The 25,277-nt window shown below is 48.8% G+C and overlaps 6 protein-coding genes across 7 annotated transcripts in view; 3 read left to right on the plus strand and 3 right to left on the minus strand.

Annotated features, from left to right (window-relative positions):
• Window positions 1-25,277, plus strand: part of LOC120953004 (uncharacterized) — a 218,831-nt gene that overhangs the window by 90,666 nt on the left and 102,888 nt on the right. The window lies entirely within an intron of this gene.
• Window positions 1,084-2,488, plus strand: LOC120950915 (uncharacterized protein C16C10.8-like). Its single transcript, XM_040369330.2, has one exon. The coding sequence runs from the start codon at window positions 1,211-1,213 to the stop codon at window positions 2,285-2,287; it is 1,077 nt and encodes a 358-aa protein (XP_040225264.2). The 5' UTR covers window positions 1,084-1,210; the 3' UTR covers window positions 2,288-2,488.
• LOC120950916 (FAD-linked sulfhydryl oxidase ALR) lies at window positions 2,437-3,440 on the minus strand. The gene is made up of 2 exons (XM_040369332.2): window positions 2,839-3,440; window positions 2,437-2,760 (listed from the first exon to the last, which is right to left on the minus strand). Exons 1-2 carry the CDS (start codon window positions 3,240-3,242, stop codon window positions 2,598-2,600), a joined length of 567 nt encoding a protein of 188 aa, XP_040225266.2. The 5' UTR covers window positions 3,243-3,440; the 3' UTR covers window positions 2,437-2,597.
• Window positions 3,890-8,716, minus strand: LOC120949446 (cytochrome c oxidase subunit 6B1). The gene is made up of 2 exons (XM_040366754.2): window positions 8,582-8,716; window positions 3,890-4,474 (listed from the first exon to the last, which is right to left on the minus strand). The coding sequence occupies exon 2, from the start codon at window positions 4,419-4,421 to the stop codon at window positions 4,191-4,193; it is 231 nt and encodes a 76-aa protein (XP_040222688.2). The 5' UTR covers window positions 4,422-4,474; window positions 8,582-8,716; the 3' UTR covers window positions 3,890-4,190.
• LOC120949445 (uncharacterized) lies at window positions 4,481-8,575 on the minus strand. 2 transcript variants are annotated; one of them, XM_049607048.1, is made up of 3 exons: window positions 7,392-8,575; window positions 7,071-7,325; window positions 4,481-6,598 (listed from the first exon to the last, which is right to left on the minus strand). In XM_049607048.1, the coding sequence occupies exon 3, from the start codon at window positions 6,559-6,561 to the stop codon at window positions 5,104-5,106; it is 1,458 nt and encodes a 485-aa protein (XP_049463005.1). In that variant the 5' UTR covers window positions 6,562-6,598; window positions 7,071-7,325; window positions 7,392-8,575; the 3' UTR covers window positions 4,481-5,103. The 2 variants fall into 2 exon arrangements, with proteins under 2 accessions (XP_049463005.1, XP_040222687.2); XM_040366753.2 differs by having other exon boundaries at window positions 7,071-8,575.
• LOC120948135 (centromere-associated protein E) lies at window positions 9,265-20,632 on the plus strand. The gene is made up of 9 exons (XM_040364142.2): window positions 9,265-9,398; window positions 9,694-9,936; window positions 10,024-11,617; window positions 13,778-13,948; window positions 14,636-14,930; window positions 15,001-18,733; window positions 18,817-19,412; window positions 19,490-19,621; window positions 19,709-20,632. Exons 2-9 carry the CDS (start codon window positions 9,798-9,800, stop codon window positions 19,838-19,840), a joined length of 6,792 nt encoding a protein of 2,263 aa, XP_040220076.2. The 5' UTR covers window positions 9,265-9,398; window positions 9,694-9,797; the 3' UTR covers window positions 19,841-20,632.

The following is a 25,277-nucleotide window of genomic DNA, read 5'->3' on the forward strand; positions in this document are numbered from 1 at the left end:
AGTTGGAGAAGACTGTGGCTGGTATTATTGAATCCGTTCGTAGCGGCGGCGTACGTCCCGACACTCATTTTCCTAACGTACTAGATGGTTGCTACAGTTATTCACCGCGGCGTTGTAGGAGCGGGCTCAAGAAATGTGTTGCCATCCCTAGAATTTCATGTGAGCGCCGTACGTTCCCGCTACGAACGGATTCAATAATACCAGCCTGTAGTAGATACGTTTCGCTTGAACACAACGTCTCCAGAATTCTATACCTGCATGCTGTAGATACCCGTCATGTGTTCAAGCCTAGAATGGACCGTCTCCCCGTAGCAAGGACTGACTATCCGACTACGTGATATTCAGCCATACCGGCGAACTCGTTCGTTCCTGGGAACGTTCGCCGCGACGCTCATTTTCACTCATTTCATAGCCCTCTAGATCAAAAATTAGAAAACCGTATAGATTTTGTACTGCCCAACCTAGCGGTACAACCCTGTCCACTCATGAGCGACGAATGTTTCTCGTCGAACGAGTTCGCCGGTACGGCTGATTTGCTAAGTCTCGAAAGTTTGTATAGTCTCTGTAAGTCTGACCCGTAAGTGCAACGAGTTCGAATCCACCCGTAGGTTCAGTAGGTGCAAGAAAGCATTAGTGACTCCGACCAGTCGGTGATCAGCGAACGGGAATAGGAGTCGCTAATGCTTTCTCAGACCTACCGGAACCGTTGCACCTACTGAACCTACTTGTTCCTGACGAGTCGACTCGGGCGGTTAGCTTCGACCCGGCAGGTGCAGATCAACCGACACATCACTACGCAAGATTCATTGTAGGGCCAACGTTCGCTAGCCTTGTAGAGTCCTCCAGACGGCAATACCAGACGGCGTGTAATAATAGAGTGGTAAACTTACTTTAACCTTCTAGAGGTGTCCGATCTTTTCCCGAAATAACCATTTTGATAAAGAAACATTCTAGCCGTGCCGAAACATAACAAACAAACTGCACCTAAAATGAAGCGTTTCGTGCGTTTTCTCTTCATTTGACCGAGGCTTCATCAGGAACCGTCAGCAAACGTCAAATCTGACACACGCATGTCCATGTACAAACGTCACTCGCTGCTTCAAACAATTCGTAAACAACCAAAAGCACGTGCGTTTCCAGTACGATCGAGCCCCACACGCCAGGTGGATCGTAAAACTAGCCGCAAAAAAGCCCCAAACACAATACGAAAATGGTCGTCTTTATTTGTAACAAGTGTGGCGAGTCGCTGAAAAAGCAGGTCGTGGGTGCGCACGCCAGCCGGTGCAAGGGCATCAATGTGTCGTGCATGGATTGCCAGAAGGATTTCACCGCCACCACGTACAACGAGCACACGAGCTGCATCAGCGAGGCGGAAAAGTATTCCGCCAAAGGGTTCGTTCCGAAGGTGCAGAAGGGCGCCAAAAAGCAAGAGAGCTGGGTCGAAATGGTGCGCTCAATCGCGCAAAAACACAAAAATATGTCTGCGGGTGTCAGGAGCGTGTTTAACTTCATCGAGCGCACGGACAACATACCGCGCAAGCAGAAAGGTTTTCTAAACTTCTTCCAAAACTCCTGCCGCATCATTTCCCGGCAGGACGTGGAAGCGGCATGGGCGCTGATAGAGAAGGAGATGAAGGCCGAAAAGGAGAAGGAAGCTAACGGTGCGCAGAACGGAACAGACGCGCCAAAGCAGAATGGAACGGCAGCCGCAGCCGGTGCCGGTGCAGTTCAAAATGGAAAACCACAGAAGCGCAAGCCAACGGAAGAGGTCGTCGAATCGGGAGAACCGGAGCAGAAGAAACAGAAGAAAAAGAAGGCAAAGAAAGAGAAGGCTCAGAATGGTAACGAGGTAGAGGTACCAGCGGAGAATGGTACAGCCGACGGCGAGACTGCGAAGAACGGAACGCCCCAGAAGCGCAAGGCGGAAGCGGTCGAATCGAGCGAACCGACGGAACAGAGCAAAAAGAAGAAGAAGAAGAAGAAGGGAAAGAAGGACAAGAATCAAGAGGTAGAGGTACCAACGGAGAATGGTACATCAGCTGATGGTGACAACGCACCGGCGGAGGAGGCCGAACCAACGGAACAGAAGAAGCAGAAGAAAAAGAAGGCAAAAAAGGAAAAGGCCCAAAATGGTAGTGTGGTAGAGGCGGAGGAGGAAAAGGAGGTGGCCCAACCGGTCACTAAGCAGAAGAAGCAGAAAACGCCAGTTGCTGTCGAAAACGTCCAGACCAGCCAAGAGTCCCAACCGGCCGCCAAGCAGAAGAAGCAGAAAAAATCAAAAGTGTGATAGTTGTGCACTAAGAGGATCATTTAAATCGTTTAATAACTGAGGGAGACGACGGTAAAAGGGTTCCAACCGGCGTAATGGAAAGTTCGAGAAAAACGTATCCACGGCTGGATTTGTGGTAACAAAACAAAACAAAAACGACACTACTGTACGGTTGGTAAAAGCTTAAGTGAAATAAATTTAATCTACAAACGCGTATAACACGTACGTTTATCATACAACGAGCACAAAACTTAGGTCGGGGGAGGTAAATTTTCTCGCACACACACATCACATTGCCGAAAACGCACCACCAGACACGCATGTGTTTTCAATCGCAGGACCCATCCAACCAACCGTCCCGCCACCGTTCGTTCACCTTGGTGCAGTCGAACTCGGGTTTGCCCAGCTTCACGTTGACGCGGTTGTGTATCCGGCAGAGCCACTGGGACAGGGCGTGCTGGGACTTTGTTTCCGGCGGCATTTCTTTCAACCTGCAATAGAGGGAATGGAACGGAAAACATCGATTAGCACCTTACAACACAGTTTAAGCTCTTCCCCTCATGTCTTACTCTTGCTGAAAGTCTTTCGCACAGTATTCGCACGGGTAAAGCTTCGACAGGGAGGTAAAGAATGTCCGCACGTTCCGCTCTTCCGCATCGGTCGGGGTGGTCGGATAGTAGGCCGCTATCGTGTGCAGCAAGCCCCACGTGTACCGGCCCAGCTGCTCCTTGTCGATGGGGCAGTTCGGCGGTGATCCACCGCTCCGATCGTCCGAGCTGTCCGCCTTGCGGTGGGCTGCAACCTCGCCCTCACTGCCGGCCTTCGCAACGCTGGCCGTTCCGGCGCTGGTGCTGAGCGATTTGCGCTGCTGTTTGGACCACGATTTGAAATCCATACACGTTCGGCATGGTGCGGCCGGTTCTTTACCGTTCTGGTGATGGTTGTTGGGCAGTGGTTGTTCCGCTGCCGGCATCTTCTTGTCTCGGGGGAGGCGTTCGTTATTTACTGCAGCGAGATGATGAAATGGTTCCTCCGTAGCTTGAACTTCACCTGTCCGGGGCGTATTTACGTCCTGCGGGAGGGCGGGTTGGGCGATACATGTACCGTAGCCGGTTGCGGACAATGTGATGTAATTTTAGCTCCAAAAACGTAAACGAAACTTCCATCGAACACTTTGACAGCCTGTGACAGGTAAACACAGCGCACAGGGTGACCAGCTCAAAATGTGCGATTTAAATCGACCGTTTAGATGTTTTTTTGCGTAAATTGAATAACGTTTAGTAACATGGCAATGTAACAGAAATTTTACCATTTGTTTTAAGTAATGCAGCAAAATACAGGAATAAATTTTGAAACTAGAACGGTTTTGGATTGAACTAGCAATTCTTGTAAAATTATGATAATGATGACTTCATGACATCAAACTCCGGGCATAACTTGATACAATTCCATAGCCTACTTTCTAGAAATTCTACGATAATTTTAGTTTGAGTTGGAGATTGAGATCATTTAAATTGATCCACTATCAAGCAGAGTTGGATTAAATGGAACTACTAAAGATTTCTTTCAAATTATACTCCTCCATACGAATATAAAGCACTCCAAATAAGGCTCCCGTGGTTAACGATACAGGGTTATGTTCTCTCTGTTTAATAATGGTTTTATTTCAATTTCATCGCGTGCCCCGCGCCACGTGGATCGTGACGGATGGCAACGTTGCGCACGCGACACAACATTCTTCTTCCGGATTTGTATTGCTGGTGGTAGCAGTAGTAGTAGGTTGAATTTCAATTTTCTGTTACTTCTGATGGTTTACTAGCAAAGGGTGTATGCAAAAAGGGATCCCGGGAGAGCGACGACATCGTTGCACCAAACATCAGCGCGCACTCTCTCTCTCCCTCTCCCGGTTCGCTTGGATGCCTTAGATGTGGCCGGCAAAGGTGCCCTCCTCGCGCTGGCTGTCCCACTTCTCAACCCACGAGTTGGGGCACATCGACGAGAAGACGTTCTTGAAGTACTTGCATACCTGGTCGCCCTCGCCCTTGACCTTCTCGCAGCGGTGGAAATCCAGATAGCTCTGGTAGCAGTGCTTGGTCTGGTTCTGGTTGGGGAAGCGGGGATCGAATGGGGCCGTCTTCGGTTCGTACGCCATCTTCTCGCTGGTACGGGGTAGGTCTCGGTCGGTAGGACACACGCGAAAAAGCACTAAATTCCAGAGAAAATATCGTCAGCTTAATTTTGGGGTTGAGTGTGTTGTGTGTGTGTGCGCTTGTTGTGCAAACACCCACCACACCCCCACGGAAAGATCCCGGGGGTTTCAGATGGGGACTTAAATAAATGTTGACCAGTCCGTCCGTGTGCGCTCTATTTCCTATCCACAAATTATGGATTTTTCCCTGCTTCTCTGTACCCACTCTGCTACTAAATGACCATTAATTGCAGACGTATTTCCCGCTACGCATGGTAAAAATCTGGTTTATAAGAATCCCATACAGCAAACTTGAAATAGAAAAGGGTGAAAATGAAGATTCACCGACACTGATAACTTATTATGTACATAATATACCGGGGTTATGGGCTCATCATACCTTTTCCAGTACAGAAAAGGTATAAAATTTCCTGCCAAATCCCAATAAATCACAATTGACACCCAAAAAAAAATGAGGGTGGCATGTGAAAGATTCTCATTTATCCCTTCCGGTACACTCATCACACAAAAAAGGTTAGTTTTATAAATAAAAAATACAATTTCCTTTCCAACGGGGAAATAAGGGTGGAAAGAAACGGAAACTGAATACACTCCCTCTTTCTCTCTCTGTCTCCCATTTATCCAATTATTTGACCAATGGTCGCGTCTTGGAGTCCGCATCACACGAAGCACTCTTGTACTTCTTCACCTCCTGCAGGTAAAGAGTCCACGCGTCGTTTGGCGCATCCACGGCGGACTCCTCGATCGGCCGCACCTTCTTCACCATTCCGGTTTTAAGAATCTTGCCACCACGCCGCCGCCCAAAGACGGGAAGCGGTGGCGGCGGTGGTTCCTTCTCAATCGTCGACGGTTTCACGATCTGCGGTGGGACGACCGCGGCGGCGGCCGCAACGGTTGGGAGCAGTTTGAACGCTCCCACTGCCGCCGGTTGCTGACCGACCAGCGGCATCCTTGGTAGCGCGGCAGCGGTTGGAACCACCATCATCGGTTTCACTGGGGTGGGATTGGCTGCCGGAATGCCGGTTGACAGGTGATGATGTGGGTGGGGCATTGCTGCCATTGCTGGGGTGGCGCCACCGCTACTGCCAGGGACGGCGCTTTGCTGTTGCTGGAGCTTTTTAAACATCTCCAAAAATGAACCATCGTTCGCGAAACCGGTCACGGTAACGGGAGCGGGCACGTCACGCTGCGGTTTCGAGGGCGGTGGGTAGAGCTTTCCCTCGGCGGCGAGATGTTGCTGCAGCTTTTCCTGCATTTTGCGCTGAAACTCGATGCGCTCTTCCTCGGTTTGAATCTCCGGCACGTATTCGACCGGCTGGCCGGGATCGATTTGCGGCATAAAGCTTGACGAGTGCTGCTTTTCGTAATGTCCGGAATGTGTACCAGCACCAGAGCTACTACCTGTAGTCGGTCTACGTTCACCAACAACTCTGCCGGAGGGTTTGGAATCATCCTGACTGTCGTCTCCATTGCTGGACGCACCTGCGCTTTGTTGTTGCTGCTGCTGCTGCTGTCGCTTTAATGCTTCCTTCATATCATGCTGTCTGCGCAGGTTTGCCAGCTCCTGCTCAATTTCCGCCGACAGACGGTCCTGCGCTGTCCGCTCCGGTCGAGAGCTGGGACCATCGCGCGAGCTACGATCATCCCGATGCGAACGATTACGTTCGCGGTCACGTTCACGATCACGGTCCCGCGAGCGCGATTCTTTCGACCGCGACCGACTGCGACTGCTTCGCCTATCGCGCCGATACTGATCTTCCCGATGGTCCCGGTAATGGTCCCGATACCGGCCACCGTACTCGCGATCACGGTTCCGATCGCGATGATAATCCCGGTCGCGGTGGCTTCGCTCCCGGTCCCGGTCCCGGTCCCGGTCTCGATCGCGGTTCGAACGATGCGAGTAATCGTCCTCGTACCGGCTGCTCGCGATGCGACTCGAGCTCGAGGAATAGTGACCACTACGCTCACGATCGCCTTCGCGGCTGGACTGCTTCTGCGTGGGCTGATGATGTTGGTCCGCCTGTTGGCCTTGACCGTTGTCGTCGCCGCCTCGTGGGGCAGTTTCTTCCTCCTCCTCCAGCATCTTGGAGAGTTTGCGGGGGGGGAGAGCGGACGGAAGCCTGGAAGAGTAGCGTACACTACCGATAAGCGCCAGTTACAGAATGGAAAGTGTAAGCGATCGCAATTTCGCTCGCTTCAACTCTCCCTAGACCGCGCTCTGGGCACGCCCAGAGAGGGTAGTAGGGAAAGCCGTTCCTGCACATTTCAAAACCGATGCAGTCCAACTCTCTAGATTTGCCTTCCCGGCAACACTGGTTCCTCGCGGGAGAATAGTGTGGCGGCAAGCATGGTGAGGCAAAATCTAGAGAGTGATTGCAGTTTTTTTGTTTTGTTTTGTTGCCCTTAACTGGCTTGATATGCGCCTCACACGAACGCGTGCGTTTTTGGAACAGGATTTCGATTTACTTTACCGTCAAATACAGTGTGTGAGCGTGAGTGGTGCATATAATGTAATTGTTGTTGTTTTTTTTTCTACAGAGTTAGATAGTAGGATAGAGGTAGGATTTTAAAGGTATTTAAAAACTACATTACTCTTTGCCTGTGTGCGCGCTTGTCGGTTCGGTGATTCCGGCTTTGCTAGCGCCCAAATTTGCTGGACCCGCCGGGCTGACGAGGAGGAGCCGCCTTTGGTTGCTGCGATCGGCTGGGCGTGCTGGATGCGCACAAGGAGAGTCTGCACTCCTGGCGCCTCTCCTAATCTCTCTGTCTCGCTCTCTGTATTTCTGTCTCGCACCCCTATCTCTCTGTCTGTGTGTACGGCTCACGTGCTTTATTAGACAGGTTGGCCTGAAAAATATTTACTGAGACGTGAATTTTTCTTCGAATATGGTTAAGAAAACAGCAAATAATTACTCTCGGGATTTTCAGAGCTAGAGTCGTAGAACATTAGGGAGTTTTGGCCGAGCGCGTTGCATTTGCACTCTATATGCAACTGTCCGGGAGGGATGGAAAGGGTCCTTTCGTTTGAACGGGCGGCCGGACCCTTCCTTCCACCCGGAACATTGTGTGTTTAACTCCCTCACTCTCTCTCTCCAACAGTATAATCCGTATGCATTCCAGTGCGTGAAAGCGCGAGCTCGCGCGGTTTGGGAAGTAACTCTTGGACCCCCCAAAAGGGACATTCGTTACTTGAGAGCACACCGCGGAACAGGTAGACACCGTCAACCGTTTTGAGAGGAGCGACGTTTTCGACGTTGGTTGATTCTTCCGTGGAACGCCGGGATGGCCGTTATCATCTCCGCCATTGTTGTCCTAAATATTTGCTTTTTTTAAACCATTCATGCACCGTGCATGGTAGCTGTAATGTTTTTTTTTTGCTTCCCATTTGCCAAAATTAACCCCAAAGCCTGGAGGTGGTGTGGAATCGGTTTCATCGCTGCACCCCCTTTGCCAACCCTTTTTATCGCCCCGTGCAGAAAGTTTTGATCGGGTTGGCACTGCGCTCAAGGTAAACTTACATAATCATAGCAACAAACTGAATCATTTTCACTGATTAAGGTATTCATGATTATGGATCCATAATGGTGATGGCGTATCAATTATTGATCCCTTGGTGCTTGCAACAGTGCACACAAGGTCATTTCCGGACCTTCTTTACATTTGGGCACAAATTATGTAATTTTTCTGTCCATCATTCCCTCAGCAGGAAAGCCCAGGGCCGAGACAGCAAGGGCTAGCTGTCAGATTGGGTGACGGAGGCGGGGGAGAGCAGGGTCACACGGACAGACTTTTTCCGCAATCTGCACAGTTAGCACAATTTTACGTTGCCCCTCCCGGACCACAACTACTCGTACCGGGGCAGCACTGCTCCCTTCCCCCCACCACCATCCACCAAGTAGTACGTAAGAACTCTTCTCCCACCATGTTCGATTTCACACCACCACACACCGCTCATCGTCCCGCATGAACTTTTTTCCTAAATCGCCCCCGATTATCCTCTTGTTCCTGTTTCTATCCCAAAAATGAAGAAAATAGTGCACACACACACGGACAGCTGCTCGTTTTTTGCAGCACGGTCAGAAAGAATTGAGCGTAGCAATTACCTGAGGCAAAAAGTGGGGAACAACCACCGGGCGCTTTTCTTTCGCTTCGACGATGCGGGCACAACTTCTCGCTTGGAACGAGTTGCGATTTGCTCAGACACGGATGACGGCTGAAAAAATGTCTCGCGCAAATTTCCAATATGGCGGCTCGGTGCGAACCAAGGTATGCGATGGGTTAGGTGGCGCGGGAAACTGTATCGATCCTGCTCGCACAATCGATTTGACAGCAAACGGGTGGAATTGTTTATTTTCACAAAAGTACATTAAATTTCATTATTTTCCTCATACTTTTTTATGGAAAAACAGTCATAAATAAATTGAAATATTTCTGAATGTCTCATTTCCATCAACAGCTTTGTTTTGTCTTGCCAAAACACCGTGTGTTTCTATCTATTAATCTTGTTGGAATACAGTTTTTGGACAATTGCACTACATATTATACTTATGTGAACTTCAAAACCACTAAAACGAGTAGATTTAAAATAATCAAATAATTTTAAAAGCAATAAACAAGGTTTTTTGAAAAATATCTGAACGGACCACGATTTTTCCTATCTATTCACCTTATGCCGTTGGAACGATATTATCTTGAAAACGGATCGTTTTGCACAATTTTCTTGCTCTCGCACTGATCGTTTGCCGTTCAATTTCAATTCAATTCTCAACTTTTCTATCGGTTCTTCAACGCTTTTGCATCGGGTACTGTGGACATTCGCTACCGGCGTAGATTTGTGCTGTGCTTTGGCAGTTGTTTATGTGAAATTGAAACTAAAATTGCGTGTATTGAATTGTGAATTGTGAATTGTTATTATTTGTGGTAAGCTCGTGTGAAATGTGAAATTTGCATGAGAATGCTTCCGCTTGTTGTTTAGTTGGTGGATCGCAAAAGAGCGTTAAGTTCTTCAACAGACGCTGTGTACAAACTGTGGCTGGTTACATTCGTTTAGTTTATTTGTGATTCATTGAAACTTAAATACTTTACCGTTTGCTGTTCGAAAATGCAAATTGTGTGTGTTTGCGTTTCGAGCCATAAAATGGCCACGGTGTAGCAGCTTCAAGGCAAACAAAGCGGCGGTTGCTTGATGGTTCTCCTCTCTTGGTTTTGTTTTCAGGTCAATGCACCGTCATAATATAGAAGTGTGGACAGATAGGTTTCTGTGAGGGATTACCTCACGACATTTCGACCCATCACCGGTGGTCGGCACTAAAGTAAACCATGTCTGATAATGTGAAGGTTTCGATCAAGGTACGACCGCTCATCAAAAGAGAGCGGGAAAACAAACTTGTATCACAATGGCGCATCCGGGATAATATAATCGCAACGATCGATGGCAATGGCGATCCGTTTGTATTCGGTAAGCCATTTTCCATTCACAAGAATGACGTTGTTTCAGTGCCGGGTTTTCATCCTCTTTTCCCCTTTCCCAAACCTCTCCGCACAGATCATATTTTCGATGAAACGGTCCCCACCCGCCAGCTTTTCGACACCGTGTGCCGGCCCGTTATACTGTCCGCGCTGAACGGTATCAACGGGACGATATTTGCGTACGGCCAAACATCGTCCGGCAAAACGTACACCATGATCGGGAACGATCGGGAACCGGGTGTGGTGCCGCTGACGGCGCGGGAAATTTTCGAGCAGATCAAAAGGATCAAGGAGCGCCAGTTTCTGATCCGCGTCGGGTTTATCGAGATTTACAACGAGAAGATACACGATCTGCTCAACACGGCCAACACGAACCTGAAGATAGTGGAAAACCAGTGCGGCGACGTGTCGGTCAACTCGAAGGAATGCATCACGAACTGTGCGGAGCAGATCATCCAGCACGTGGACGACGGCAACAAGGCGCGCAAGATTGGCGAAACGAACATGAACGAACGGTCCAGCCGATCGCACACCATCTTCCGCATTACGATCGAATCGCGTGTCATCGGCCCGGCCAACGGCGTTGACGGCGGCATGGACAATGAGGCGGTTCAGATCGGCATCTTGAATTTGGTCGATTTGGCCGGCAGCGAGCGGGCGGATCAAACCGGCGCGACAGGCTCACGGTTTAAGGAGGGCGTGTGCATCAACAAAAGCCTCCTGTCGCTGAGCTGCGTGATACAGAAGCTGAGCGAAAACTCGGACAAACAGTTCATCAACTATCGCGACTCAAAGCTGACGCGAATACTGCAAGCGTCGCTCGGTGGCAATGCGGTCACGTCGATGATCTGCAACATAACGCCCGCCGTGGTGGACGAAACGTACTACACGCTGAGCTTTGCGATGCGGGCCAAAAACATCCGCAACAAGCCGAAAGTGAACGAGATCCTGACCGACGCCGCCATGATGAAGCGGCTCGAGCGGGAAATCAAGCGCCTGCAGAGTGAGCTCCGCTCGGAGCAGAACAAAAACAGCAAAATCAAAACGATGGAGCTGCAGAACGCGATCACGCTGCGCACGAATCAGTTCATCAACTCGAACCAGGCGCAACAGTCGCTGGCGGACAATGCCCGGCGCCGCACCTGGTGCCCATCGACGACGGAGATACCACGGCTAGCCCCTGGTCACCGTCCAACGCCGGATTTGATGGGCGAAGGCGGTCGAACGCTGATGGGACCACCTCCTGCGGTGACGAACGGTGGCCAGTACCTCGTGACCATGAACGGGGCTACACCCCAGATAGCGATCCGTTCGATGTCGGCCGACGAGGACTACGTGGCGACGAGGTCGGGCGATATTCGTGCGAGCGATGGGTTCGCCGCCACGCTCGCCCTCATCGGGGAGGACGAGCCGAACATTCAGTACCGCGAGCTGCTGGACCATCAGGATCTGCTGGCACGGCGGGTACGCTCGACCTCGCCGAACGGTTTGCTCAATCCGTTCTCGTCCTATGGCGATGAGTTTGTGCCGGGCGAGCAGATTAGCTTCGGGTCCGCCTCCGTATCGCCCCTGTCGACGATGGAGCGGGAGCTGCACACGCCGAAAAGCTTGCGGAGAACGCGCCGCTCATCGACCGGTGATTCACCACCGCAGTTTAACTTCGAGCAGCGGTAAGTCTTGCCGATTCCGCGTCACACGCTGGTTGCGATGACCTCGACCTAGCAAAGGGCACATATTTCATTACGCGCAGTTGCTGCTGCGCCAAGGGAAATCGTGCTGTTTTATTACAAGCGGAAGGGAACGAAAATCAATGGGAAATTTGTTTATTTTAGGGAAAGCAACGACATGCCCGATGTAAATCTCGGCAAACCGTCATCAAACATCATCTGCCTGGGTGGGGCTCATATTGTGCGCACACCATCTTGTACCGACGTGTCGTGTGGCTTGAAATAGATCCAGTGTTTAAAATAATATCCCTAACCGTTTGTTAACCGCATCGCCCCAAGCCACCACGGTCGGTCGGCCGGTACGCGTGTTTGGCTGTGAGCAATTCTGGCCAACCCGGTACAGTAGAGTGCGTTAGTACGTACGCGGCGTACATGGCATCGCGGTATGGAGAAATGGTTTACGCGTCTCTAAAAATACGCCACACCACTACGCGTCCGACACAATTTCCTCAACGCCATGCTGTTTATTTGCTAAGAATCAACTGAGTTTGAGGGATTAGAACCGTTGTTTTTTTGTGATGTATTTTCCAAAACAAGTCACGAGACGATGAAACTAATTTTAGCTAGCTGCGTATCGAAGACGACGCGTTGAACGCACTGCAATTTAATTAGCTTGGTGCAGCAGTGCCTTTTCGTTTTACATATCTTTGATGTGTGTATGTGCTCCAACCTATTCATTTCTATTCAACTAAGTTGTGTAGGCTTATCTTAAGAATTAATTAATCTGCGCCATTCGTAACGGCCATTGCGTGAACCTTTCCAACTGCAAGTTGCACTATTGCATTTCTCATGCTTCCCGTACCAGGTGAGAGAGAAAAACAACTACACTCACCTCGTCAATCTCTTTCTCTCTCTCTCGCTGCATTTCGATCCTCAGTGGCAGTGAGATGCCCGCGCGCGTTTCGTTAGCAACGCGGAGACGAATAAACAGTATCGCGCGGGGCAGAGCAAGCGGCGAACGCGATTTCCACTCTCAGCGTGCGGCGCGTGCAACCCCCCAAAGGCGAGAGGGTGGTAGATCGAGAAAGGGATCTTTTGTTTATTTTGAGAGGGACATACGCGAAGAGCAAGAAGGTCGTGCCGCGCAGTAGGGGTGTGTGTGTGTGCTTGCATCGTTTCGGAGCACACAACAATCCGTGAAGTGTTGCTGTCTTGTCGCTGTCGGGGGGTGCAGATGGTGAGTTTAGTGGTGATTTATTCGTAATCGAATGCCGAATATGCCACACCAGGCACGAAGCGAAGTGGTTTCCATCGAAAGGTTTCTTACGGATTACTTGGAAGAGAATTTCTAATTAGAAATATCTTTCTTTTGGGGTGATTTTCGAATGAAAAACGATAACACATCAACACGAAGAGGCACTATTATCGCGAGCCGCCCTGTGATCTATTATCGACACCCGTCCACCCACGCACAGTACACTGGTGCAGCAGTGTCGTCACGATAGATAAAAGAAAAGGTGATTTATTTGGTTTCGGCTCTCTCTTTCTCTCTCTCTGCTACGACACGTTGCGTCTTTTGCAGTCGCCCTGCTGCCCAATCGCAACCACGTCCAAAGACGTTAGACACCGATCCCGACGTAGAAGAATGCGGAATGCGTTGACACAAACATTCACAAACGGAATCGCACTCAAACACGTTCATCGCATCGCACCGAAGGGGGGGGAGAGGTCCAGTTTTTTGCCCGTTCTCGGGCGTATATGGGAGCAGTTTGTTGTTGATGTACCTGTGGAGTGGAACGACGCGGTGCGATTAATTTTCGGACCTTCGGAAGGCAACATTCTGCGGTGCGTGTTCATAAAAAAAGCTATCTGTAAGCACGAACGGACGATAGATGTCTCGTGAGTTTATTGTTTATTTCTCTTCCGCGTTTTAAAGAGAGGGAGAGACCGACCTATTCATTTCGATCATGAAGTGACTGTTTCGTTACATCACGGCGGCATGTCTTAGGGGTCAACGGTCGGCAATGTCCCGTAAATCCCATCTGATCCATCCCATCAATCCAGCAGTTTCCGCTTGTGTAACCTTCCTTGAATTGATATTTCGCTGCTGTATTGTATTCAAACTGTGTTATTTAATTTTATTTTATTTTTTTCCACACCCAGGTGCCGGGAGCTGGAACAGGAACTGCTCGAGCTTCAGGAGTTCACCAAGCTAGAAAACTCGGTCGAAACGCAACACCTGAAGAAGGAGCTTGACAAGCGCACGGGTGAGCTGTCGGAACTGAAACACGATCTCGAAAAGAAGGAGCAGCGGTTGGAACAGCTGGAGGAACGGTAAGTATCATTTGCATAGCTTTATGGGGCACAGAGCACTGTTCGGGCCCGATCGAAGCAAAGATTGTCCCCATGATTTGATTGTTCGTTGTATTTGTTACGCCTCAAAACATATCAACAACCGCCGCCTGCCTTCTCCTCCCCACGTAATGCTTCATTTGCTTTGTACAACCCTTTTTCCCCCTCCGGCACTTTGCTCACGAACCACCGTGCGGGCTGTTGCAGTAGTCGATGCTCAGCGGTTTTTATTCTTTTTCGATTGCTAAACTGATAATGAACCGTGCCAATTGAATGCAAGGTGATCAAAGATTGGCAAGGTACACCACTGAGTGGAGGTGATAATTGGTCGTATCGATGTGATTGGATTGAATATTCTAACCCTCACGTACAACGTTTATATTTGCCTAAAACAGAACACAGTTAAAAAAGTGTGCTTTTCGTGTTTTAATTATTTTTTATTCATTTATGATTTTCATTATTCGCTTTTAATCATGTTTTGAGATTCATACAAGCATGTGAAACGCAAATTTGAGTTGACAAATGAAACGAATCGATCCAAAATTGCCCAAAGAAATAAACAAACAACGCAACATGTGCAATGAAATGGAACGCTTTATTGTGCGTGCGTGCGCTATGATTACCTTTCTTCTAATGACAAATGCCCCTATTTGTTCACGTGCCTTCCAGATGCGCCCAGCTAGAAGTTGAACTGAAGGGCCAAATGGCAACGGTGAGCAAGGCGGAAAACGATCTCGCCCTGGCGGTCAAGGAGCGCCAGGCAGCGGTACGGGAGGCGGAACTGCACCGGAACCAGCACACCGGCATCGAGTTCGAGTACGAGCGCTACCGGCAGCGGTCGGAGGCTCGCGAGAAGGAGCTGATCGAATCGCTGCAGGAAGCGCGCAACAACGGCGCAACATCCAACGGCGGCGATAGTTTCAAACTGGACCAAAAGCGCGAAGAAATGAAACGGTTGGAGATGGTAAGTGTTGTGTTGTGCAATGTTGGGAATTTTGCAATGTCTAATCCTGGGTTTTTGTTTTGTGTTTTAGCAAAACTATGAATTTACCCTACAGCTGGAAGAATGTAACAAGCAGCTCGAGCAGCTAAAATCCTCCAACCTCGAGCAGCACCGGAAGTTGGAGATTGTAAAGCAGGCCGTTTTGCAGCATTACCAAACATTGTCCGGTGACTTTCCCCAGTCCGCGCTGGTAAACTCGTTGCGCAAGCTGTTGCTGCTGTCGCCAGATGGCGGAGAGCAGGAACATACAGCTCAATCGAATGGCTTCAACGACACAACGATGGGACAATCCGTTCTCGATGGAAACGGAAACGCTACCATGCTCGACGGTAATGCGACCCTGATGGGGGAGGAAAAAACCATCCAGGAGTTGGTCAAAATTGTCGAGCAGCTGGAAGAAACCATTCGCGCGCTGGAGCAGGAAAAGCGTGCCCTGCAGGAAGCGAGCGATGTGCAGCTGGGTGAGCTGAAATCGAAGCTTGACGGTGGGCAAACGTCCATCGAGCGGCTGGAGAAGGAGATTGCCCAGTGGAGGGAAAAGTTTGCGGCACAAACGACCGAGTACGACGAGCTGTCGACGCAGCTGATGGACCAGATGCAGGACAATGAAGACCTTCGCAAGCAGTTCGAAGAGGCGAAACAGACGGCACTGGCGAATGAAAAGGACGTCCAGCGGCGGGAAGAGCTTGAACGTGAAATGGGACCGTTGCGTGAATCGCTCGAAAAAGCAAACGCCGAACGAGAAGCGCTGCAGCGTGTGTGTGATTCGTTGCGTGAAGAGGTTAGCGCGCTTAAAGCTTCCATAGAGAGTCACGCTTCTCAGGTGGAGACGATCGTTGCCGAGAAGGAACAGCTGTCCGTGGAGCGAGATGAAGTGAAGATTCGTCTGGAAGAGGCCATTACGAAGCAGAAGGAGACGATGAAGGAGCTAGAAACCGTTCAGGCGGCAAAACAAGCGGAAGTAGCGACAGTAAATGAAGAAATCGACCGATTGAAACAAGAAATTGTAAAGCTAGAAACGTCGATCGGTGAACAGAGTGTGGAAAAGGAGCTGCTTGCTACAGAAAATAGTCGACTTTCGGCACAGCTGGTCCAGTTGCAAAAGGAGCAACAGCTAGCGGGCGCAGCGAGTGATCAAAAGGCGCGAGAAGATTTGCAACGGTTGCAGCAGCTGAAGGATGAAGCCGACGGGCGTGTTGTACAGCTCGAGGTAGAGCTTGAAGTGTTTAAAAACAAGTTGGACGCTGCAGAGAGCGAACAAAATGAACGGTTCCAACAATGGGAAGCGGAAAAGCAAGGCTTAGTGAAGGAGATCGGCGAGCTGCAGCTAAGAATGGAAGAGCTGCAAGCTTCCCTGCACCAGTTGCGAGAGGAAAAGAACAGCCAGACCAATTTGGTACAAATTCAAACGGAAAAGGAATCCACCCTACAGGAGCAACTGGCCGTTTTGCGTCAGAAGCAAGCATCGGAGGAAGCACGCATCCACGAACTGCAACAGAAGGTGTGTGATTATGAAGGAGAAATTGCAGCACTGACTGAACGTGAGGCGAAACAAGGCGAATCTTTTGAAAGCTCGCTAAAACAGGCGCAGGAGGAATTGGATTGCGCAAGGAAAGCCCTCGCACAGCTGACCGAAGAGAAAGACGCAATTGCGGCCGAGGAAGCAAAGGTTCGAGAAGAGCTGCTAAAAGCTGCACAAACCGTTGCAGAGCTTCAAAAACGCATTGAAGAGGTGGAGCAGGAGCTGGAATGCTCTCGATCGGAACTGTCTGCGATTGCTGGAAAACAAAAGGAAGAACAGCAAAGCCATGAAGAAGCTCGCAAGGAGATAGAAAAGCAGCTAGAAATGGCAAACACTGCGCTAGCCAAGATAAAAGAAGACAATAGTAAACTGGTAAAACAACAGCATGGAGATCGCGAAGATCAGGCGCAATGTGTGCAAGCGTTGACGAAATGCAAAGATACGCTGGAACAACGATTAGCAGAAAAGGAAGCAGAGCTTGCAATAATCACGTCCGAGCTGGAGACGGCACGGGCAAAGTGTGAAGCCTTGGCAGAAGAGCAAAAGACTGAGCACGAATCGTACAACAGCGCGCGGCAGCAGCTCGACCAGGAGATAGAACTGCTGAAGCAAATGGTGGAACAAGTAAGCGCCGACAAGGCCACCGTCGAGCGAGAACATTCCGAGTGCCACTCCCGCCAGCAGGCGCTTCAAGGTCAGCTCGAGGAGCGCGAGGTGGAAATGCTGCGCTACATAACCGAGCTGGATGCACTCCGCGCGGAGCAGATCCGGCTGGTGGAGCAGCAGAACGGGGTAAAGCGCGAGTTGGAAGCGAAGGCTGCCGCCCTTCAGCACGAGCTCGATTCACTGCAGGGAAACGTGAGTCAGCTGATGAATGAAAACGAGGCACTGCTTAGGGAGCAGCTGGAAGGGGAAAAGAGCCAGCAGGAAAGGACCAGCGCCGATGCGGAGGAGCTGCTCAAGCTGCGCTCCTGTCGCGACGAGTCGGAACGGTTGGTGACACAGCTGGAGCGCGATCTTGCCACCGTGCGGGCCGAGCTGGAGATGGTACGGACGGAGCTGCTGGAGGAGAAACGGCGCCGGGATGAGATTGAGCAGACCGACAGGGAACGGTCGGAGGCGGTGAAAGAGGAAACGGAACGATTGCGTCACGCTATCACCGCCCTGGAGGATGAGAAGCAGCGGTTGCAGGAAGCAACGGACAGACTGCGAGTGGAGCTGACGGAGAAAGAGCGCCACACGGCCGAACTGGAATCGCTCCAGCAGCAAAAGGAAAGTGCACTGGACGAGATGCGCAAGGAGAACAACGATCTTACGATCGCGGTGCAGGAACTTTCCGCCAAGATCGTTAATCTGGAGGAGCAGGTCGATAGTAATGAAGCATCACAGCGGAAAACGATCGATACGCTTGTGCAGGAGCGGCAGGAGCAAGATGCTGCACTGGCTGCACTGAAACAGGCGCTCACGGTGGCGGAGGCGAAGCTGACGGACGTGGAAAAGCAACACGACCAAGTACGGGATGAGCTGCGCGACACGAAAGCAGCGCTGGAGGAGAGTCTGGCGGCACGGTTGCGTCTCGAGGCGGACATTGAAGAATCGTCCAGCGTACGGGACGTGCTGGAGCGCGAGCTGCGCGATCTGAAGAGCGATCTGGAGAGCCTCGATCACAAGCTGGCGAACGAGCGGTACGAGCAGGAGCGCGCCGTATCCGCCGGACTGCGCCGCGAGCTGGACGAGAAGCGCAAGGAGCTGGAAAGCTTCATGGCCACCGGTCGGCCGTCGCTCGGCGATGGGCGGGTGGTGCAGGCGCTGCGGCGTGAAAACGAGGATCTGCTCAAGCAGCTCAATGAGGTGCGCCAGCTGGACGGACTGCGGGCCCGGCAGCTGCAGGAACGGGTCGATGAGCTGGAGCGGCTGGAGGGTGAGATTGCGAAGCTGCGCGACGAAATGTCCAGCATGCGGCACGAGTCGAGCTTCAACGAGAAGGTGGAGGAAATAAGCCACCTCCAGAAGCAGGTGCAGGACGCGGAGAAGGTGCGGGAGGAAACGGTGCACCAGAAACGGTCGCTCGAGCGGGCGTTCGATCAGCTGCGCTTCAAGCATCAGTCACTGGCGAAGGAGGTGGACGAGCTGCGCAAAACGACGGACAAGGAGCGCAAGAACCGCCGCCAGAGCACGCATGACGACCGGCGGGGGCTGCTGTTTAACAGCAAGGAAGTGTCCACCATGACGGATCCTACCTGTGAGTGGTTGTATCTTATTTTTTGTGCGGGAATTTTCCACTAATCGGTTGTTTCTTTGCTTTCTTACACTCCAAAAATGTAGCCGCTGACTGTGCCTGCTCGGAGATGAACGAAAAGATCAAGGAAATGCGCAACAAGCTTACGCTCAAGGACTGTCAGCTCAACACGCAGAAGCTGCTATCGTCCGCCAATCCGCTCAAGAACGAAATCGCGGAAATGCGCCGCAAACTGGAGGAGCAGCACCGTGAAAAGTCACAGATCGAGCAGGAACTGCGCGAAGTGCTTGAGCAGCTAGATCAGGAGCGCAAGGATCGCAAACGCCACTGTACCCAGTGTATGCGGCACAGTCGGCAGCAGAATGCGCGCTGCGATAAGGCGGTCCAGGCGTACCAGCCGACCACCGACAGTCCCAGCACGACGACGGCCGTTTCCGTGTCGATTGTGTCCACCGGCAGGAATACTTCGGTGGCGGTGGGCGCTGGTGACGCAGCGGCCAGCGCGGAACTGACGGCACTGCAGAAACGCTGCGAGGAGCAGCAGGAGCAGTACGAGCGGCTGAACGAAAAGTACCAAACGATGAAGCACCTGTGCCGGATACGGAATGACAAGATCAGCAGCCTGAGTGCGGGACTCGCGGAGAAGGAGAACGAAAGCACGAACGTGAACCGTACCGTACAGGTGAGAGAGAGTATTGCACTTGTAATATATTTATATGTTTTAATGTATGTTTTATTTAATGCTTTTGGCGGCTCCAGAATGAATGTATCCAGCTGAAGCAACAGCTGAAGGAGGCCGAAAATCGGTACGCCCAGATCTACCACCATGCCGTGCAAATGAGGGGAAAATCGGCCAACAAAGCGGACGTCGGTTTGCAGACAGATAATGACGTAAGTGGGCGAAGTAACACTTGCAGGGGAAGGAACAGAATGTTAATATCCCCCCCCCCCCCCCCTTTCTACCGTGTCCCTTTTTAGGCTACCCGTGAGGAAGCGGAAATGTATCGCGTCAAGTACGAACGCTACAAAGCACTGGCGGCTCGACTGATAGACGAAGCTAAAGCAGCCAAAATGAATGGCCAACGGACTGCTGGCGGAGGAGGGGTTTAGTGTCTCCGTTTTCTTGTCTTTTTCACTCATTCCCTTATCCCAAGGAAGGAATGATGGTGGCCAACCTGGAAGACGCCGCATCCCTTTTAATAGTGTTAGTTTGTCTAGTCTCGTCCCGTATAGAAGGTAATTTGGCGAGAAAGTCTTCGCGCTATACACATTCAATGTGCAACGGAGCAACACACACACACTCTGCAATGTGGAGTCGTTTTCGTTGCTTAACTACACTTAAGCAAACCGTCCGCGCCTCCGTGAACCTCGGAACATCCCGTACCGTTGCATTTCCTTTAGCCCGCCTGTAGGTAAATGTCCGTTTGTTGTTTAGCGTTTAAGCTAGTTTTGTAGTAAAATTAGTTCGTTCTTTCTTTCTTTGCGCCTATTGCTGTTAATCGGTCACACTTACATATTTTGTAGTAATGTTCCACCGTTAAAGGGCATGAACATGTAAATATGAACCTGATGTTGTTCGGTGTTCATACATCAAGTGTATATTCAGCTATTCGTTATGTTCCGTACTTAGTGCTGTCTAGTTGAACGCAATATTAACAGCGCTGTAGAACGTTTATTGCTTTGTTTGAAAGTGTACCCCATATTTATATTGTGTGTGCCTGTTGTTGTACCTTGGCTTACTCGGAACGGCACGCGGTAAATATTTATTAAAGCTATCCCGAAACTATTGTGTGAAATGTAATATCGTGAATACAAACCGCCGACCGAGCTAGCAAATCAAACAAGCAAACAAGCAAGCAATAAATCCAACAAAATTCTTTTTTTTTTCTATTATACATTCAAGCCCTTTCGCGACGCGTCATTCTCGGAATGTATGAAAGAAATGTGATTAGACAACTCTCTACACGAGAAGAATATTCGTTTTATCCGTAGATGGTCTTGTTTTGTAGACAGACACACAAAGCGTTTGGAAATGGTAACTGTGTATACAGATGCCGTTCTCCAGCTTTTTGTTTGTGTACAATGCGGTTGTGCAAACGTTGTAAGGGAACTGAATGTCTCTAAGACCTTGGAGTTAATGTCTAATTTTACGTGTGTTGTGCAATGCTCCTGTACTGTTAGCAGGAGCCAATCGTTTATTCGCTTAATTAGGACACAATTAATAACGCAATGCAAAAACACTCCTAAAATCTTTCCATTGGATCTTTGCACGATTTTGGCGACGAAAAAAGCACCAAAAATCCTCATTTTAATACAACCTTCAAGCGTATTCTGCTTTGACGGTGGGGACACACACAAACACACGTATCGCAGCGATTTATTTGTACAGCCGGTTCGGCCAGAATTTGGTTCACTTGGCTGGGAAAGGGAGTAGAATGTGATATGTTCTTTTTTAACCATATTTAGCTGATCGTTTTAGTGGCCGCGCGGTTTAGTTCTGCTATTGATCGCTCCCGGTGTGGACTCGTTTGTTGCCTCTCTAACATCGTCGACACATAACGCACTAAACCATGAAGCTGGTTGCCATCATCCTGCTCGTCGTGAGTCTCATTTCTGTGGCGTTTGCGCAAACCACGCGCACCACCTGCAAGCCAATTACGCGCAAATTGCGCACCACGACGGCCGCACCATAAACTACGGAATGTGTCTTCCATCCACGTGTTAGCTGGCCAAGGGACTGGTGATCGTCATCGGATGTAGCGTTAAATGAGTTAGGAATGAATAAAACAAAATAAGAATGTGTGGGAACGTGTACTAATTTGAGAATGGTTTCGTTTTCTTTTAAACAAAAGCAATTTATCTGTAAACTGACACCAGAAAGAAATGCTAATGGAATCAAGGGAACAGAGTGTCAAAAAACCACCCGCAAGGCATGTCGTTAAAATTTTCGCCGTGAAACAGATGGGTTTTGTACGAACTTCTCATCGAATTCAATCGATATTGGCTTTACGCTTCACGTCGCGAAACATTTTTGCTGCGTGCCTGGGCGCACGGTTAGAGACGTTTCTTAATCACTTAATCATGGCCATGTTCGATTTAAATCTAATAACTGTCTCAGTAAAGCCTTATGCACATGCTCTAGACTTCCATACTTTATATTTTCCATTCGCAACACCATTTTTTACGTTAAAAATGATTAAATGAGGCTATCGTGCGAGTTGACGACGGGACCACGAGACGAGCCATGTTTAGTTATTTTATGTACAGGATGGTAATATTAATATAGAGGTACAACATCAATCATAAGTACAATACAAAGCAGAGCTAACAATCTTGCAGTAGTCGACTTTACATGGAGAAAAACAAAGAAACAAGCAGGTGCAAAGAAGGAAAGCACAGTACGGGAAGTCTATCTATTGGAAGGACTACCACAGAGGAAACACACAAGAGGAGGCGATCGCCTGAACCATCCCGTGTGCGACGGAGGGTGAGGACGGATCGAACGGGAAAGAATGTAAAAAAGGAGAGTTGGAGGATCACACGCATCCGTTACAGCGAGGTGTAACTAACGCAGTGACTAAGGGAAGAAAGTTTCAAAAAACGATTCTTTTAGCTAATGGGTATACATTTCGTTGGTTTAAGACGGTATCAACTGAATATACCAAATTTGTATAGCTACAGCCAGTGCTGCAAAATGTCACTGTCAATGTTATAAAAAAAATCTGACTGAAACAAAATCTATATCAGCGTCACGTACTCAATTGTGATAATCAGAGGTGATACTCAGAACGATTGGTGTGACTAATACATGCTCATGACATGTTTGCGACCATCGCTTGGTCAGTCACTATATCACGACTTTTTTTTGCGGTGATCAATTTTGCAAAATGTCACTGACATAGTCATGACAAATTCTGGCCGAAACAAAATCATCTCAGCGTCACAAGCTCTACTGCGAAGATCAGAGGCGAGCCTCAAACAGTTGGTGCGACCATCGCATGCTTGGTGACATTCAGCCGTACCGGCGAACTTGTTCGTTCCTGGGAACGTTCGCCACGACGCTCATTTTCACTCATTTCATAGCCCTCTAGATCAAAAATTAGAAAACCGTATAGATTTTGTACCGGCCAACCTAGTGGTACAACCCTGTCCACTCATGAGCGACGAATGTTTCTCGTCGAACGAGTTCGCCGGTACGGCTGATTGTGTGCAACCAACTCGTGTTCAATCACTTGGTCGCGACATTTTCAGTCGGTGATCATCGCGATGGTCACGGGAGATATGCATTGCGTGCGAGTGGTTCCCAGAAACAAAATGAGCATGTTTTCTCGCTCTGTTTGACCCGACAGATAATCAAAAGAGATAGAGGGAGAAAGCATGCTCATTTTGTTGCTAGAGCCCAGGCGCCAAGTATATTCCAAGAATGTCGTGATTATCGCCGACAAAAATGTCGTGACCAAGTGAGTGACCAAGAGTTGGGTGCTAAACTAAATGTCACCAAGCATGTGATTGATTCTCCAACTGTTTGAGCATCGTCACTGATCATCTCAGTTGTGTACGTGATCTGATTTGAGCTTCGTTTCATGAGTGTTGATGATTGAAACAGTGGCATTTGGCAGCACTGTTCACAGCTAGAAAAAATCATGATTATGCTTGCGCCTTCATTAAGCTAAGCTTGTCAGTCAGAGTATCGCGGTTGACCCAAGCACAGGCATGTCGTATTCGGCATGTCATGACACACTTTCATTGAGTATCAGCAATGATCATCAAGCTACCATGGATATGTTTCTTTGTTTTCGTTGGTGAATCTGAAAATCTCGTGATACTCATGATATTTTGCAGCACTGGCTACAGCTGTGGTTTTCGGACGAACATACATAACACAACCCTTGCTCAACCATTACTACAGTAATTTGACTGAGTATCACTGTGCATTAGTGTACATAGTATAGTATGCCTTTAACTATCGTATACTTTATTGAGCACAATCAGACAGGGCAAACGATGTTGACACATTGAGAGTGTGTGCCTGAGTCATAGACTCAAGTTTCACAGTTTCGCATATCGTTATCAAACATGTTGCCGCTATCATGGGATTAACCATAGACAAATCGTAAAAGTATCCCCCAGTCTTCAGATTAATTCCAAACCCTTCTAATTACAAAAAGATCGATTCTAACCGTGTAAGTGTAGCGTAGTGTAGTAAAGAGACTAAATAGGAAAGAAATCTTTAGATACTCTTATATTTCTAGACATAAATTTCATGAGTACCCGAGGATTCTTGATTTTTTTAGAAGTTCAAGAATTTTCAGAGATCAATTAATGAATGAATGTCATGAATCTTTGAAAATTCATAAATGGGGCCCTTCACGATTCTAGTCAGTTTTTTGTATGGAGTTTGACAGTTGGAGGCTGAAATCATGTAAACACTCCATACAAAACCACACAAAAAACTAGCTTGCAATTTTCAGTCTAGATTATTCTAGCCTCAAAGCTAGAATTAGATTCGAGTACCTGCTCGAAAAATGGCAAAACAAGGTGGTGTTTACATTTATCCCAAGGTGCATTACCGTATTAATACACGATGCGCAATCTCAGATTGCGCATATATTCGTTTTATCAAAACATATGTCATTTCGCGAAGCCAACCCTGAGCTATAAATGTCATTTCCATACAATTTCAGATTGCGCCAAGATTGCGCATAAATTTTCAAGATTATATGTCCGAGATATATAAATATTTTTTGACAGATAAATATATCAAACCGATCCGTTTGACAGATAAATATATGCGCAATCTGAGATTGCGCATCGTCTATTGCTACGGTTAAAGAGATCAGTTGATGGAATCTAGAATCAAAGTGTATGTAGTCCAGGTTGTCTCATAGTATGTTTTTAAAACCATATTTGAATATCACTTTTTGACAGGATGGGTGAAAACTTTTGTTCAAACAAGCTTTCTGGAGTCTTGACGAATACACAAAACACTCTTAAAATCTTCATTCAGAAACAGAAGCGATAAAAATCAACCTTCTAAATTCATACACCTTGATATTATCCCACCTGTATAATATACAGACTTAGATAGCTGCTCGAAAACTGCTATACAATGCAAACAGCTGACAGGCTGAAATTTCAGCCTACGAACTTAAAACGGAAAGGGCCCCAATGTTAGAATTTAAGATACAATTTTATCGAATCACTATGGAGATTTATTCAGATGTATGAATCTGAATTACCCACCTATAGTGCTGCGAAGCTTATCAAAATTATTTGTTGATAAGCAGAGATGTGTTGTGTCCGCACAAATCTAACATTGTGACGGTGATGTACGGCACAAACAGAACATGTATTTTATTACTATCTTTGGTATATGTTCAACCGTTTACAATTGTTGAATAATACCACACAATAACACGCAATGCGGGGAGAGGACGGCTGGTCCTTCTCGCGCCGCGATCCTCACTGAGGACGTCACAGGATGACAGCCCTGCTGTCAACAGTGAGCCCTCAGGATGAGGCAGCGGTCTGTCCACAACAAGATGTT

Source organism: Anopheles coluzzii, chromosome 2 (assembly GCF_943734685.1).
Source record: "Anopheles coluzzii chromosome 2, AcolN3, whole genome shotgun sequence".
Lineage (NCBI taxonomy): Eukaryota > Metazoa > Arthropoda > Insecta > Diptera > Culicidae > Anopheles > Anopheles coluzzii.